General features: G+C 31.1%; 1 protein-coding gene across 1 annotated transcript in view; it reads left to right on the forward strand.

Annotated features, from left to right (window-relative positions):
• The window catches only part of SIFR (SIFamide receptor), a 168,757-nt gene that overhangs the window by 87,815 nt on the left and 63,434 nt on the right, over positions 1-17,508 (forward strand). The window contains exon 2 of the mRNA XM_089594504.1: positions 10,633-10,732. Coding sequence (XP_089450630.1) covers positions 10,633-10,732 — 100 coding nt within the window. The remainder of the gene's footprint in view (positions 1-10,632; positions 10,733-17,508) is intronic.

Genomic DNA, 17,508 nt, shown 5'->3' on the forward strand with positions numbered 1-17,508 from the left:
AAATACGATATCTTGGGTTGTGTAGAGGTATATTTTGAGGTTGGTTTCACTACGCTAGATTGAGTATGAGTTATTTTAACTAAGAAAATGACTCGCTTGCTCTATATAAAGAGAAAATTTAGCACCTCTAGTGTGCAGAGCGCACCCGAAAATTTTTTTTTTATAGAATTGAGTGTATCATTTTGCAACAACTACGTTAAGGTAGTTGTTGTCTAAATTCAAAAAAACCTTAAAAGGTACGAAATATTCAGCAAAACTAATATAAGCATCGAGAAATATGTGTAAAAAATTTGAGACTGATTTACCACGTCGTTATTGGAATATCCACACCAAAAACTCACTCTTTTAACATTGGAGCAATGGTGCAAACACTACATAGCCCCATTATTTTTAAAACTGTAACTTACCACATATCTATTAATAATTGAAAAACTACTGAAAACTACCTTCGACAGTAAAAAAACACATATTTTTTTGAGAATTTTTTACCACATTGTTTTAAAGTAATAGTAATAAAAAAAGTGCTCTTCGTTTGATTTTGGAAGATAACCAAGTAAGTATCGTGTATGTGGCAACGTTGCATTGTCACATGAATACAAGTAGATTAATGTTTACGTTTATGTATGTAATAGTATACGCAAAGGCATTCACATTTCACTCTGATATTTTGAATTTGGGATGATATATGTATGTTTTATATCTGTATATAAAATTGACCTATATATTGGGAAACAACTACCTTAAAGAACGAAACACAGATGAGTTTTAAGCAAACACGTCTTAACTCGTTCGGGGCTCCACTTGAACTCCTCGAGACTGTAATTATATATATATGTTCACTATGAAACAGAGAAGTGGTGGTGGAGGTGACCAGCTCTCTTGCTCCTCTTCTAGAACCAATGAAATAACGGTTACTTCAGAAAGCTTGGAGGCGAGGAAAATGTCAGAATGCTCTTGCGCTCGAGCGTTTCAGGAAAACTGAATGCATGGTATATGTAGTGACGGGTGCCAAAAGCCTGTACGCTCTGTTTCATACGAGACAGAAAAATATGTTATCCTTGAAAAAAAATCTCACAAGGCTGCACTCGCCATCACAATAACACTTTGATGTAGGGCTTTAAGAGATCTCGAGAGTGATCTTCATTTATTGTCTTGTATTGTCTGGAATTTCGATACAAAATCAAGACAAAATATAGCTTAAAATTTCAAGACAATACCAAGAGTGATTTCCTCAAGAATTTTGGTTTCTTAATAATTTTTGAGCTTACTTATTTACTATTTATTTTATATTAATGTGGTCGAGGTTTAACATAAAGTGTGAAATAAAATACAAAATTTATTAAAATTTGACTACGTTTTAAAAAAATGGGTAAAAGATCTTAACATTGTATGGACGTATTTCCAAGTGATTCTAATATTACTGCAGTATAAACTTAAAGTATAAGTATTTCCACAAATATCAAATTTAATCACCTTCCTTGTGCTTCATAACGAATATCTATGGCTCTAATGATTCAAAAATTGAATAACAATATCTCAAGGCAAGACCAAGACAATACAATACTTGATGGGTCAAGACCAAGACAATAATTAATGTTTTTAAGATTTCTCAAGAACAATACAATAATTGTCCAAATATTGTCTAGTCTCGACTCTCGTGAAGCCCTACTTTGATATTCTAGCTTGCATTATGCATTATGTACAAAGGAAGCGATATTAATACAATCTGAAGGAGGTTTGGGAAAAAAGTTCAAAACGGAGAAACGTGCCAAAAAAAATGTATGTTATATTTAAGAATGTTAAGAGTGCACATGAATTTTTTCAGATTTTTCACCAGGGGAAATTTTCGAGAAAAAAATTATAAAATATTAACAGTTTAACACGGTCTCTTATAAGAGAGTCAGGTTAAGTTTGCCTTTTAATTGAAATGAAGGTATACTCTAAGTATGTTGGAATAAAAAAAAACGTTTTCGTAGACAATTTGGTACAAAAGAAAGATGCTCAACAAAATAAATCAAGCCTTGCCAGGCTTTTTTCAAAAATATAAGAAGTTACAGTCGTATAGTTTCAAGTTTGTAGAGTTCAAGAGGAGGTGCACGGTAAAGGGGGCACATCTGTGCAGGCCGGGGGACTCCCCGTTTCGCGACTCTCTGAATGATACTCCCAAACCTCCTCAATGCGCTTGCAAATCAGAGCAGATCAGAACTGTAAATAAGATGCCCGTCTCTTTCTCTTTCTCTCTGTCTTCTTTTTTCTACCATAAGTAGTATCATAAACATAAAACGCCATTCTCTTTATTTCCAGTTCAACTCGCTTAATGACAAGTATTGTCCTGCTGGTAATACTGATGTTTGTAGGCAACAAATATTTTTAGAATCTAGTGACCAATAAATAATTTTAAAGCTATCAATACACATAATCTTTGCAGAATATTAGATTTATGTGCTCTAATTTTTTGCGCTCGTAGATCCTGCAAACTAACCCGTATAAGTATTTTTAATCAGAAAAGATTGCAATGCACTCAATTAGTTCAGTGTTTAATAAACATGTATCTTTTTACTACTTTAAGAAAGTTGAAAGAATTACCTGCTGAAAAGAAGTTAAAACTCATGTACAAAAAAATACAGCTTGAGATAAAAACTACATTGAGATGAGAACAGCTATTTTGAACTCTGTTATATTCAAAACTATTCGAGATACTCTCATTTTAAATAACTAATTAAGAAAGATAAGAAGCACTGTTTTATCTATCTACTAAATTAAAAATTATTTATCTATCGTTATCATAATTCGACATAATACAATGATTGTAATGTTGCATTAAAACGTTTAAACTTAATTTGATCAGTTTTATAGGTTGTCAAAAAATTTTGGATTTGGATTTTTATTTCATTAAATCAAAAATTAATTTTCTTAGCGTACAAAACTGTACCAAGTAGTTACTCATTGCTGGTGTTTACTTACTAAAAAATATTTTACTCATTATACATATCTAAAAAGCAGTTGGGCTACTTGTCTATATCGAATACTCGCGTAAGAACTAGTTAAATTATAGTTAATTTAGCAAATAAAAAAAAGTGTTTCGTAGATTAATAGGGATGCCCAAATTTTAACGATTGACGTAAAAATGTGCGTTATTTTTTTATCTTTTTCTGTGTCACGTTAATTGAAAAAAAAAAAAAAAAAAAAAAAAAAAAAACGACCGGAGCTTACAAGACCTTTGATTTTTTATATTTTATATGCAACATTACTTTCCAACATCGTCTCCCAGCGAGGCATCAATTTTTTCGTGGCTACGAAAATGTGATCCTGTTTGGCCAGCAGACTTGAATATAGCCGAGAGCCAGCTCGCATCAACTGGTTCCCCCCTTGATATATCTTTTAAACCCTAAAAATATTAAGGTACTGTTTTCTATACTCATATACCACAAATGTATATATACCTCATAAAAGGCGAATATTAAATATGTTAGTTGTCATTGATTGCATTATATTCTTGTAAATCATGACAAAGAATAAAATAGGTTTTTTTTGACAAAGTCTTCCATCCTGTACTGATGATTTTTTATTTTGTGTGTTTTTACTAACAGTCTACTATTATGTATTAACCTCTATTTAATTAATCGTTAAAATATTTATTTAGAGAGTGACGCTTAACCCCTGGGGTCTTACTCTTTTCATGACGTATCAAAATTATATTGACTAGTCGTCTTCGTAACAAAAAGTTAAGCTGTTCGATTGAGCCAAGTGCTTGTACCAATCGAAAATCAGTTTCCACTCCACTTTATTTATGACATAAATGAATTATGTCTCAAATAAACCAACGCATTAAAAGTAATTATTGACAATAACAAGTAAAATGTTTAACAGTCATTATTTTTAATGATGATGCTTGAGATATTTGTAGAATGAGTTGTTTTTATTACCTGCTCCTCTAAATTCTCTATACAAACAATTGCAATGTCGTAGGTTAATGTAATATAAACACTAGCAGTCAGAATGCAATTACAGGGGCTATACTGAAAGAAATTAAGTGTAGTGCGAACCAACTGTGGTAAGGTACAATTTAATGCAACCGCTCGGTGAAATTGAACGCAACCAATTGTTTCCATTTGGGAGATTAGAAGCTCGTAAGGTTGGATCTGGGTCATGGTCATGATGAAAAATGACGTACTCGTAAGACAAATTAAAACTTCAACGGGTGTTTTTATTAGTTTTTTATTAATTTTTAATAAAATAAATATTTACAACATTTCTGAGTACTTATAATTTCTTAACTTCTAGAAACATAAGAGTTGCAACTTCCAGTAAATTTTGACTTTTTTCATGATAACACTGTTTCAACAAATCGTCCTTTAAAATCCAATTGTTGTTTAAACATCTACACTAACCTTATGTAATAGGAAAAGCTATTATTAAAATTCTAAATTTTCCTATTGACAACGCCTATTAACATATAGATCTTATCTAATGTTATTAATTTATCAGGTACACAGCTCTAATCTTCTCATTACAAAAATTTTAAATATCAATAAACAAAAAATAATTCTCTATCTATTTCTAAGTCATTAAAAAAAATATTAATACATGCATTGCATCCTTTAATATACATCCATATTCAGATGGCAATGTTGGTTCGAGCAGTTTGGTTGACAGCAGTACACATGAGTTTGATTTTTGTTCAAGTTTAATAGATAATTGAAATTTTTTTTGAACCTAAAATGTTTCAATTAGTCCTGTGTTTTGACATACGAAAATATGATAGATTAAAAAAGTATTTGGAAATTTTCATAACTGCTACACTTACTTAAATATCCAATGAGTTTTAAATCGAAATCTTTGCATTTGTTGTTGTATTTTTGGAAGCATTTCCAACGTGTTACGGATTCGACAAGGCAAGCCATTTTGCATCTTAAAAAACACAAGATGAGAACATTTCTTTTCCCAGTAATCAGATCCAAACAATTGACTAAACATTGTGTTAGAAAGCAATTGTAAAATGCCATACAAATTGCATTTTGTAAACCTTTTGATCCATGTGCAACGATTTCTTTGGGCTTTAAAGCATCAGATTCTATCTTATATGTAATGAAATCGTTTAAAAATATTGCTGTATGATATTCTGATACCCATTGAAAAATGGGATAAATTTTTTTACTGAATAATTACCTTTAACATAAAAAAAGATGAGATGAAGTCTATTTATAAAAATTTTTATAATGAAACGCCCAGGTGCACTGTTCCATAAATCCAGCTGTTCTGGGGTCTGAATATCACAAACAGTGGAACATCATCCACTTGATTAATAATTTTTTTCGTAGACTTCACATTTTAATTTCTGTGACAAACAAAACTTTTGTGACAAACAAATATTTCTCAAATCAAGCATAGAGATATGAAAAATAAAATCATCTGGTGTTGGGATACAGCTTCCTTTTATCATATTTCCAAACTTCTCACAACTTCCATAAAAACTAATATTTCCACTAATCTTGGATACGTATCCTTTTTTATAAGAAATTAAGCAAAGCATCTCTTAAGACTACCAAATTTTCTTAGACACAAAATAAGTTCAACCTTGCGGTAATATACTTTTTCTTTTTTTTCATTTTTTTAATCAATTTCGACTTTTTGTTTTGCGAATATCTCGCAAACTATTGATCCATAAATAAAAATTGGAGTAGAAGATGGATCCGCAAGTAAGGTGAAATTGTTTAAGCCGTAAGAGATTCTCAAGTAATAATTTTCAATATTTATGGTCACCAGATTCACAAGTCTGGCAATTCTTCCAATTGACGTTCAGCAAAAAGTCTGAAAATTATTATAATTTAAAAAAGTTTCTTTCTTTTGGTTATTCAAACGTCTGATTTTCATTAGCAATCTCAAAAGCACTTTCCATCAATATTTTGCATAAAGTATTTTGAAAAAACAGTATGTTGCTACAAGTATGAGTCTTGGAGGTTATTGTAAGTATTAAATTTTTCAATGCGTTTAAAAATTTTTAGTCTATCTAATGCTATAGGCACGTGTGAATTAATAAAATACAATGTGGAACACATAAAAGCCAAGGCGTTTAAATGTGAAGGAGCTGCTGTCGACGTACATGCATATAAATTAATGCATGCTGGTACGTTGAAAGCGAGAAAGTGTCATGTCTAAATCACTCTAACAACGATTACGTACACACATGCTTATACGCACACATATGTATACGTATACAAATCCGTAATCCATACTTGTATATAATATCTACTATCTACTTGAGTATTTTTATAACTGTCAGTTATGTGTCCGACGGTATGTATTTTGCACCAAAGCAGGAAATAGATTGAGCGAAATAAAAAAAAACTAACACGCAGAGTACACAATATTATATTTAACGCTTTCGAACACATATTCATAAGATACCTTACGTACATAAATAAGTAGATATGTGGGAGGAAAAAATAAGATATTGGATAGAAATGATAAAAAATTTGTGTTGCATACTCATGATTATTTCTATAAATTAGTGGAATAAATAAAGCAGAATATTTGTACTTGGCAGATCGCAGAAATAGCATAAGCTGTCTATCATCTATCAGGCGCGCTTGGCAAATCCTTATGCAAACAAATCGTAATAGACGCGCTTAGCTCTTTAAGCTGAGCCCGCAACTTACAGTAGCAATTTCTTACGAAATACGATGTATATGCACAAACGTGCACACTATAGACAGAAACGTCCACTGAGAGCTCAAACAAATCCGATGCTCAACCTTTACCGTAGTTATGTGCTATCTTCTGCTGGGAAAATAAAAAGCGCTTGATCGTTGTTAGGTTTTGCCTAACGAACTTTTCGCCTTCCAGACGTTTGCTGATCAAATGAATTTATGAATTACACCTTCAACTTTTGAAATTAGTGTCACTTTGTCTTTTTAACGTTTGTCATCATTCAAAATATACTTAACTGGCTATGCTTTGCAGCATACAACGTTTGGAAGACGTTGAAATGATATAATTTCCAAAATTTCATTGTTTTTTTATGTTTCGTGAAATATGCTGTTTAATAATGTAGTGGAATTATTCTAAAAATATTAGCGAAATCTGTTTCTATCTATTCCTGATACTACAACTTTTTTAACGCATGAATTTTAGTCTAAGTAAAGTTATTTTATTACTAATTTATTACTCTTTAAGCAAAGATGTTGTTAAGTATCTTATTACGGCTGATAATCAATTTAAAAAACTACCTTAGTTTCCCCTAAAAATGTTGTTATCATATGCTAACACTAAAATTTCCTAGCTTCGATGTGTATATATATATACACATATAATAGTGTACTGTCAATGTAATTATCAGCATATAATCGTTTTACATATGTTTTTCAGTGTGATTAGACTTTTGTTCTCAATTCGCGTATATCTTTTACTTCCTTGGTCGTACACGACCGTTTATCGAGAACTTATCATCACAATGTTTCTATCACTTTTTAATTTTATTTTTCTCATAGTAATTTTAAATCCTTATCGTTAACCAGTTTTATGAATTCGTAAGACTTTAAAAAAAGATTTTAAATTACAATACACAGTAGACATTCGCAAAACATCGTAGAAGTCATTTTTAACGCCTTAAAAAATTTTAAAACAACGTTTACTGTTGGGATGGTAAGTTATACCTAATTAAAATAAAAAGATACTTAATACTAAATTTCTAAGGTAGTTATACTGAAAGTACGTCATGATTTTACAAAAAAGTTTATATTACTTAGTTTAGTAAGACGTTAAGAAATTTCACTTTCTTTGTACGTCCTTGCAGCTCTCCCTCTAGACCATCTTTGCGATTCCTAAAAATGGCAGCCACAAACAATTATTTGATTATTAATTACTTAAAAATTTGTATGTTCATTAAAAATTTTGTCACACCGTAACAGCAACTGAATACACTAGTTTAGTTGAAATTTTAACAGATTTTTTTAAAGTTTAAAGTTATTAATAAATGTTTTCACTAATAAAATTTTTCTGGAGCATTTTTTTTATTTTAGATATAAAATTAAACAATTTTCTTCTCATTGAGGTTTGCTCGTTTTAAAATATATAGTTAGCTTTTGGTGGAGCGAAAAAAATACCAATTTGGTTAATCACTAATGTTTGTACTTAATTATTAAATATTTGTAAATAGCAGTAACAGATAGGATGAAATGAAAAATAAAAATAAATAATTAATAAAAAGGTAATGAGACATTGCAGTGATGGAAGGGTCCTCGGAACAAATTTTTCCACTTTATAACCTTAAAATAACACCTTCGCCGCTTGATTTCAGGTTCGTAGGCGGAAAAATAGTACACGAATCTCCTTTGAAATGGCTTTTTTACGATTCTTCATATGTTCCTCACCTTTGACCCGTTCCATCAACCTCCCGATTCGTAATTCGAAGCCTTTGTGAAATCTTACATAATATATTAGTAGAACATTTTATGTTTTGAAAAGCAGACTGCGCACTTCTTACTCAATTACGTAAAAATTGCGTTAGAAGGGCATCTACTTCTCAATCCTTACGATGTGCTGCTAGGGATACTATTACTGTGGTGTTCCTTCAATTACAGTATTTAGTTTAGATTTATAAGTTATAGTAAATGCAGTTTGACACACTTATGATGGACGTATTTATGTAGTTGTATATATGGTGGACGCCCTAATCTCTTTGCTAACATGTATTGAAACCAATTTTTATTATTAAAATATTGTGAGAAATGTCAAAGCTGTAATGATTATAATCTGCTTAATATATTTTAAAATTTCCGAATGAAACGAAACACGGACAATTACATTATTTAGCACAACAAAACTTTAACTTCACTACTATTGAAAATTATTTGAGGCTGTTTTTGAGATTTATTAGTTTTTACTGAACAGTGTATGCAAAACTGAAGTTAAATTTTTTTAAATACCTTTTTTCATTTATTTTAAAGTTGAAACTTTGAAATCACTTTTACTATTATCATTAGTATTTAGGAACAAAATTCAATGTCGAAGACACTAATGTCATAAAAAGTGAATATAAATATTTCGTGAAATTTTAATCAGCTTAGCGTTATTCTCACAGTTTTTCTCGTAATTTTTATCTTAATTAAAAATAAGTTTAGTCATATCCAAGAACATTTTTTATACAAACATCTCTTTAGCTTGGAAAGTTTGAAGTTGAATGATTTAACATCTGAATAAATAAGGTGAAAGCAAAAAATCTAAATTCAATTTTATATCCGTGCCCTAGAAAATACTTATAACTAATCACAAAATTCTAAGTTCTTTAAATCTTTAATTTCTTTATTGTTTGAGATGCTTTAGGAAGCATCTATCTCAAGAAGTACCATTACAATAACTAATTAATAATGGCAAAAAACGGCGTTGTTCTTCATAGGGCTTTCTTACGAATAAATATGGGATGGACTTAGTTTTTTACCTAATTTTTTGCCAACATCTTCACACACAATAGTCATAGGGAGACCTTTCGAAATTTTTTTTACACTTCAGCTGGAAAATAATGCAAAAGAATATCGTTAAAGCATTTATCATAAGGTATCGCTATCATAACTAAATAAGTAAAAGTTAACGTATTATAGTTAAGCTGACGATACTATCTACTGCAATAGTGTATCCTTCATGACTTACTAGTACTGATAGTAACTTATTACTTGCTTAAAACTTAGCATTAACTGATTATTGTAATAATAATCAACTCAAAATAATTTAATAGTTTTTAGATTGTACTTCAAATAATTCTCACTCATCTTTAGGACTGGGATCCATCGTATATGTACATATAAAGAGTGGGCTTAGCTCACAGTGCGCTTCATGGGTCAACTCCTTTTCCCGCTACACTGATACGTATCTTTAATATTTTATTTTTTTTATATCACAGTGTCATACATCCAGGTACACAAATTTAAAACGGCTCAGGGCACTCAACATTTTACAAAGGGATACGAAAAGAGACGGGAGACCACCCATTACAGGAAAGGACTAGGGGAAAAAGAGGCAATTCTGCTTCAGGAAGGTTCCGCATTCTCTTTACGAGGAGCGTTGTGCAGTGACAAAGCACATGTGAGAATTCATGGAGGTACTTACACTAAAAATCATATTGGCTAAGAATCGAGCCGTGGTCTCTCATATGCCAACACACAACCTAGCCAACTGAACCACCATGTGCTCTTATATTTCTTAAATTGATGAAAACTTATTTACAAATAAATACAGCCATGAAAATGGCGCTGTCAAAATTTGAAGGCACGAGGGTTCCTAAGAGCCGAGTAATTAATATTCATATTTAACTATTTTTTACATGTAGGCTTATGGGCCGTTGTCTTTTTAAGCGTTTCTATTGCATTTACCTCGCTTATTAACAATGAACTTTAGATCGAAATTTTATTAATAATAAAAAAATATCTAATGATCGTATCTGAATTTTATTGAACTTATATTTTTCATTACCTAAAACTATAGTTACTAACCTGTCGCTATTGTTTTAGTCCGTAGATGCAATAAAATTTGGATTTGAACTTATCTTAGAGTCTATATGTTGTAAAGTAATATTAAAAATGAAATTTTACTTCCTTTAATCAAAGATTAAGAGGTTTAAACTATTTATTGTTACAGCTTGGATTTTAGGGTGGTTTATGTGCAAAACTGTACCATACATCCAAGGCGTTTCTGTAGCTGCATCTGTCTACAGTTTGGTGGCTGTTTCGTTAGATCGGTACGTAAAATTTAATTTTATGTACACAATTTTTTTTAATTTTTACATGCCGTATTACTTGTATAGATTTTTATTTACACCTTACACCCATATAATACAGTTTCAATTTTGTCATTGTAAAATTTAAAACAATTTCTATCAACCAATACAGTTAGCAGAGCATCATAGCAAAATTGTTTCCCATGTTGCCGAAAAGTTCTTGAAAATTTTTTGTAGGAAATTGAATCCGTCACGAGAAGTAGGATTTTGTCGGTGGAGCCTCTTGGAGAGAAAGTTTTGGCCTTAAGGAGGCTTGGGCGTTTAGTGTCGTATCAACTGAGGGGCCCCTATGGGGTACTTATCATCATGTAAATGATTATTCGTTTTTTTTTCACAATTATATTTATCATATAAGTGTGTAAACGAAATATCAGTAATACGCGTAAAGTCACCGGGATAAAGATATTTAAACAATTATTAGTTTTCCCGAGGTACCTTGTGTAAAGATGACCGCCCTGCCACGATCCACGATAAAACTGACAACACCGTACTCTCTTGCTCTCATCTGCTATTATATACCTATACTTGTGTTGGACTTAAATCTTTATGCTTGTTTGTTTATGTATGTAGAGCGCATGCGGACTTACAATACCTAAACAAATCAATTTTCACGTTCGATATTTCCCTCACTGCAGTTTTCTCAAAATTTAACGTATTGACCCTATTTTATTTTTTTAAGTACTAGATTCTTTATAATTAAAAGTATATGTACCAATTTGACTTCTGAGCCCACAGCTTTTTATTGCAATATAATAGTCAATTTAATTTCGGATTCAATAAGGTTATACGTGTTAAAATGACGAATTTTTACAAGCGATTTTCTCTAAAATGAATGTATTGACTTACCTATTTCTTTTTCATAAAAAAATCTCGCGTACATTATATTCGTAATCTCTGAATTTCAGAGCTAGCCAGCATTTTATTCAAAATCGCCCAAGCCTCCTTAAGGACGTTCATCACACATTTTCTGTACGATCTTCCTGAAATTTCAACAGGATGCTCATAATGATGTGAGAAAATTACTTGTAAAATTTGAGATCGTTTTACAACACCGTTTCTAAATATCGAATATTAAAAAACGAATTTAACACGTAACCTTATGGAGGAGTCACATAAAACTGGAATTTATAAGAAAATGGTTTGTAGAATTTTTCCAATTTTTTTTTGCATGACGCAATACCATAATACGGGTCTTATTCTCAATTTTCAGAGAGATCGACAAGTTACTTTTGCAGATAAATAAAAAAAATAGTGTCAGACCCCTATATATAGGTATACAAATGTATTCAAAACAGTTACCAGCGCTGCCGCATGCTCGCTCCCTCCTCACTGCACTCTACATTTCCCCTCTAACTGTGATGAACGTCCTTAAGTACTCGGGCTCATACTTATGGATATACACTCGTGAATTCAATAAATTCTTCTTCTGCGTTGTCATTTGTCAACTCGGAGGTGCCTTTTACCAGATTACCTTTTTTGCACAATAAAAAGTAAAATAAAAATTCATTAATTACTGAACAAATACAGTAAATGATGGACTATATCACATTGTATCACCGTCTGTAGAGTACACATTGATAGACAAACTATTCAAGTAGTGCATTAAGTAATTTTACAACTATTTTCAACACGAACTTTTAATAGACAAATTATTGACACACGTGTTCTCATAAATAAAAAACAATTTATTGATGCAAGTTATCTTTGTTATCATACATTAAATTTATCGTCATCTTCCTGCTGTAGTACACCATTTACTTACGTTATAATCTTGAAAAAACGTGATGCTATAACTATATATTATTTAATCTTAATTTTTTTTATCAAATTTTTCTCTTTTTATTCCTGCTTTCGTAAAGATTCGTAATTGCAACTAAATGCTAGTATAAAGAAAGTCATGTTGTTGAATTATGCTCATCAATGCATTTAAACTTCAAAATACTACAATACATAACAATATCTCATTACGTTTAATAAAATGTCAAAGAAATATGTGAGATTGTACCTTAACGTATTCAAAGATATTGCTTTTTTTCATTAGTGATTTTTTTTATGGCACAGGCTAGATAGCTAATAATACAATCGAACGCCAAAAATAAAACGCACGTGTTTATTAAATCACTCAATCATTATTTGTAAGTACAGGGGAATTCCCATTACATATTTCAATATATACACTACACATGTTGGTCATTCACCGTATCAATATCAGGAGTAGCATGCAATTTCTGTGAAATAGCAGGTACATTTTTAAACTTGAATTTTTGAAATTACTCCATTAATATTTATAATTACTTAAGTAATACATTAATTTAATTAACGAGTAAGAGTACGTCAAACAGCTGCTAGTAAACACTGTTGAGATTCTCTCATACGTTTATCTTACTTAGGTTATTCACCATTCAAAGGTTTTTATTATATTTTATTATATATCATTAGTAAGAAAATAAAAAAACAAGGAGACTTGTATGTTGCTACGAAATCATAATTGCCTATTTCCCAAATGTATACAAATAGCACCTGATAAACTATCATTAGTTTATTAGTATCACATACTAAAATGCGATGATAAAAATTCTTTTTACGTAGTTAAGAGAGATTTATATATTTATGAACTTATAATTCACATTAGCTGTCGTACGACTAGAGCTATAAAATGTAAATCTGTGATGATAATCTTAATAGCATTAGAAGAATAAAGTGCAATGCATAATAAAAGTAATTAAAAAATTTTATACTTCAAAATAAATAAGATTGTGAAATTAAAAAACAGATGCTTGTATATTGTTAATTCCAGCTCTTCCTGACAAATTTTTTTTAATATTAAAAACATTATTACATCAATTCATTGGTAATCGTGAGAAAATATCTCTAACCAACATTGGAAGTTTGTTTTAAATTAAACATTTGAGTGCTTCAAACATCGCGTCACGTTGGGCTCTCGACTTAAGAAAGCAAGGCTTGATTCTTTTTTTCTTTACCATTTCCCGACGTAGTTACTTAGATTTATCATATTTCTACATTGTGCGTTAACGTTTTGCGATCCCATTAAAAATGAGTGAATTACTTAAGACTGAATGGGATAGTATAAAAAATAATAATATTAACTTGAGATGGTCTACTCGACCATTTATAAATAAGAAAATATAAGCTTGCAAAAAATTAATTAAGACTCCTACACGGCCACATCGGTATACTTTTTTCATACGGTAGGTTAGTAAGCTTTTAGGATCTCGTAACAATGTGCCCTCATAAATTCAATAATGATAGCATTTTTACAAAAATGATGAATGAAATGTAATTGCAATTATAGACTTGGGCAGTAAAATTATCACAAGAGTTTTTGTAACCGTTATCTTGGCACGCACTTGGCTTCAATAGAGAATACAGCAGAATACAGCCCATACCCAACGGACGGGTGGCGAATGGCACTTCTCTTTAGCGAACGTGCGTAATACCTATACCTACGTACACTTACCAGGTATCGAGATTATATTAGCTATAGCAACAGTTGCTGAGCACCGATGTCATGCAATACTATACTCGCTTATATGCTCTCACCTTACTTGCTCACTTTTACTCGGTATCTCTATCGGCTCTTATGTAATTTCACAATAAAACTACTGCTGCTACTTATACAATGTAGATTATGATACGAGTAAGCCATGCATACATAGAGCCTAGTGCACGACCAAGTAAAAATCAAAAACCAAAGCCACACAATTGTGCAACGATATCTCTCTCGCTCACACAAATACACACACCCTCACGCACACATATAACATACTCACGCAAAAAGCGCCGTCCTTTTACATCCAACTTGCGATGCGAGCCTTCCACACCCAGCCTCGGTAACTAAATAGCTTCAAATTTCTATGGGTCTTGGAGCTATTGCCATTGCTACCACTTGCAGAGAGTATCTAAACACAAATCGTATGTTTTAATGGTGTACGTGAACATAATTATATTTACGGTCTGAAACAACAATTAACTTAACTCCGTTTTTTAACGCTGTAATTTACTAGCAGTGTAAGGTAAAAGTACCTATTCGTGAAACATGTCCCTATTATGAAAACTCAAGATTAAATAAGCATGAAAATTCTAATAATAAAAATAAAATGTACTGAAGAATCTCTATAATACTACCGTATCAAATTAACAAAATTAGTAAACAATTTCAAACATTATTATATTGAAAAATATATTATTACGAATCTGTTTTTCATAATACGGACAGTTTGAAACATAACCTGCAATTTGTGATGTTCCTATTTATGAAACGCACGAGCCCATTTAATTAACATGTAAATTTCATAATTGGGACTTGTGTCTCATAAATATGGACACAACTTTTTAGCTATTCCATAGTTATGGACATTTTGATCGTGTCAATATTTGCTTATAAAATAAATTTTTTACATCTAAATTTAATTACAAAAATGTCAATTTGTTCAGAAGAGCATAGCGCTTCTATTAAAACCAAAAATTATGAACATATGACTATTTTTTTATTTAATATTGGTCGATGAAACGTAACAATCGAAATTTGTATCCATAATACGTACTTTTACCTTATTCACATAATGTGTATGATTCTCGCTTGGAGAGAGCTTATATTCGATTTACTCAAAAGCGCTTCTCTTTCACTATGTATGAATGCTTAGTGCGAAAAATTAATATGGCTATTAAAAGAGGCTGTATATCGGACAGTGTTGTCAGTTGCTTACATCATATTATGGTTCATTGGAACTTTGCTTGATGTGCTCAAGTTTTTGCAATCATTCCAAATTCGTACTGATCCAGAACTATATATGCGTTGTTGCTATATTAGAAGGGTGCATGTTCAGGCTTGAGGGTTGTAGGCATAACAACAGTAAAAATTGCAGTGATAATATGAGATTGTAGTTATAATAGCACTATAGTAACCAAGAGACCTGGTTTAGAGTCCAACATCGGTTATGTGCTTAAGTGCCAGTATAAATTGACAGGAGATACTGTAATTTATTTGAGTGGCTTTTAACGACTTCTTTTATGCTATTCATGTTTTTTGTTAGGTGCATGTTTTTACAGAAAAAGCTATTTTGTTACTTACAACAGCTGTGGTGGTACAACACGTTGTAGTCGTTTTTTTGATGACAATTAGAAAAAATTTCACAACTATAGTAAATTAGGGGGTTTACTTTTATGATAAAGGAAATCGATGAGCTTTTGGAATAGTTGGTTTTTGTTGAAGACAAAAAAAAACCTTACTTCTACTCACTTCTTTGAAAAAATGCAAGTGCTGTTATTTAACACAAACAAATGCCTTTACTTGAGTTTTTACTTGTTATGTAAGATTGAGGTTAGAAAAATTTATTATTACCGCGGTAAGATTACTATGGTAAATTTCTAATGATATCACCAAGCCACTAGGCTAAATAAGCTAGGTAAATGAATCCATGCAAAATATTATCGGTAGAAACATATGGTGTTTGTACAAAGGCATTTGTAATTTAAAAACTTTAAAGATGAAAATCGGCAATCTTGACCGAGTGATCGCTGTGCCTAGTGCCCTTAGCTGCAATTGCTAAGTTTACTAACTTAACATTTGCACTTAATCTATATCTGAGCACTTCTATTTAAAAAGATCAGTAGGCATGTAAAAAACTTTTTCATCATAGCTTTTTTTTAACTTACTTGCTGAAATGAAAGTAGACAACAATACATATTAAGAAAAACTTTGAATAAAAGGCTTTTAATATTCTTTTCATAATCTTTACAATGGTGCATGTATTTTTATAATGTAACCTTAAAAAAGGTTTTTTTACTAGGGCTGTACCTATAAAGCTCCTGATGCCACTCACATGGAGAGAAGGATTTGTTAGTGATTAACTTCATATGTTAACTATTAACTTACTTATAATATGTGTCCCACGTGGTGCCATCTACTGCGGCGCAGGTTCAACTTGAATATGTTAATAGTTAACATGCCGTATGGGTCAGTTGAAATTTTAAAAGTTATAAGGAACATGTAAACTAATTTTCTGTTAACATACGTTGATAGTAAACAAATCCTTCTCTCAGTGCAAAGCCTTCTCAAACTGCAGTTTCGTTCAACTTGTCAAGGGTATTCCTTTAATTAACTATGTATTTTTCAACAAAGAATGTGATATAATAATGCTTCCCGTGTTATTTTTCGTAGGCTGCAGTAAAATTCCTCAAACTTTTGTTGAAAAGAACATATTATCTTAGCAAACGAACAACAGCAATATAGAGGTTGTGTAATTTTTAATAGATTAGTATTTTAGGACCCACTGAGATGTGAAATTAGTTACGATTACACTGATAAGCATTGTCAAATTGGTTTCCGAGTCATTAAAGTCAAGTTGGTTCCCAGCTATATTAAATCTCCTTAAGAAGGTATACACTGTTTTTTTACGTCACTTTATTTAAGTTCCAGACTGGTAGCTATTAAAATAGTGACGTGTTTTATAAAAAATATAGACGACTCTCTATAAAAATAAAAGTAATAAACAATGTCGTATATCATAATATAGACAAAAATTGACGCCATATAGTTCGATGAAACAAACGAATCAGTTTTTATATGATTTTCTGGTATATGTTAGCTAAATTTTTGTACTATTTAGACCAAAAAACGAAGGCTTGAGGTCCGGAAATTTCTTTCACCTCAAATTTCTTACATGTCATGTGTTCGAGTGTGCTGATTACGAAAAAAATGGTTCAAAAATTCCTAG

The sequence above is a fragment of the Copidosoma floridanum genome, unplaced genomic scaffold, assembly GCF_036245765.1.
Source record: "Copidosoma floridanum isolate Cflo_tuat_1 unplaced genomic scaffold, Cflo_Japanese_pri ptg000021l, whole genome shotgun sequence".
Taxonomy (NCBI): domain Eukaryota; kingdom Metazoa; phylum Arthropoda; class Insecta; order Hymenoptera; family Encyrtidae; genus Copidosoma; species Copidosoma floridanum.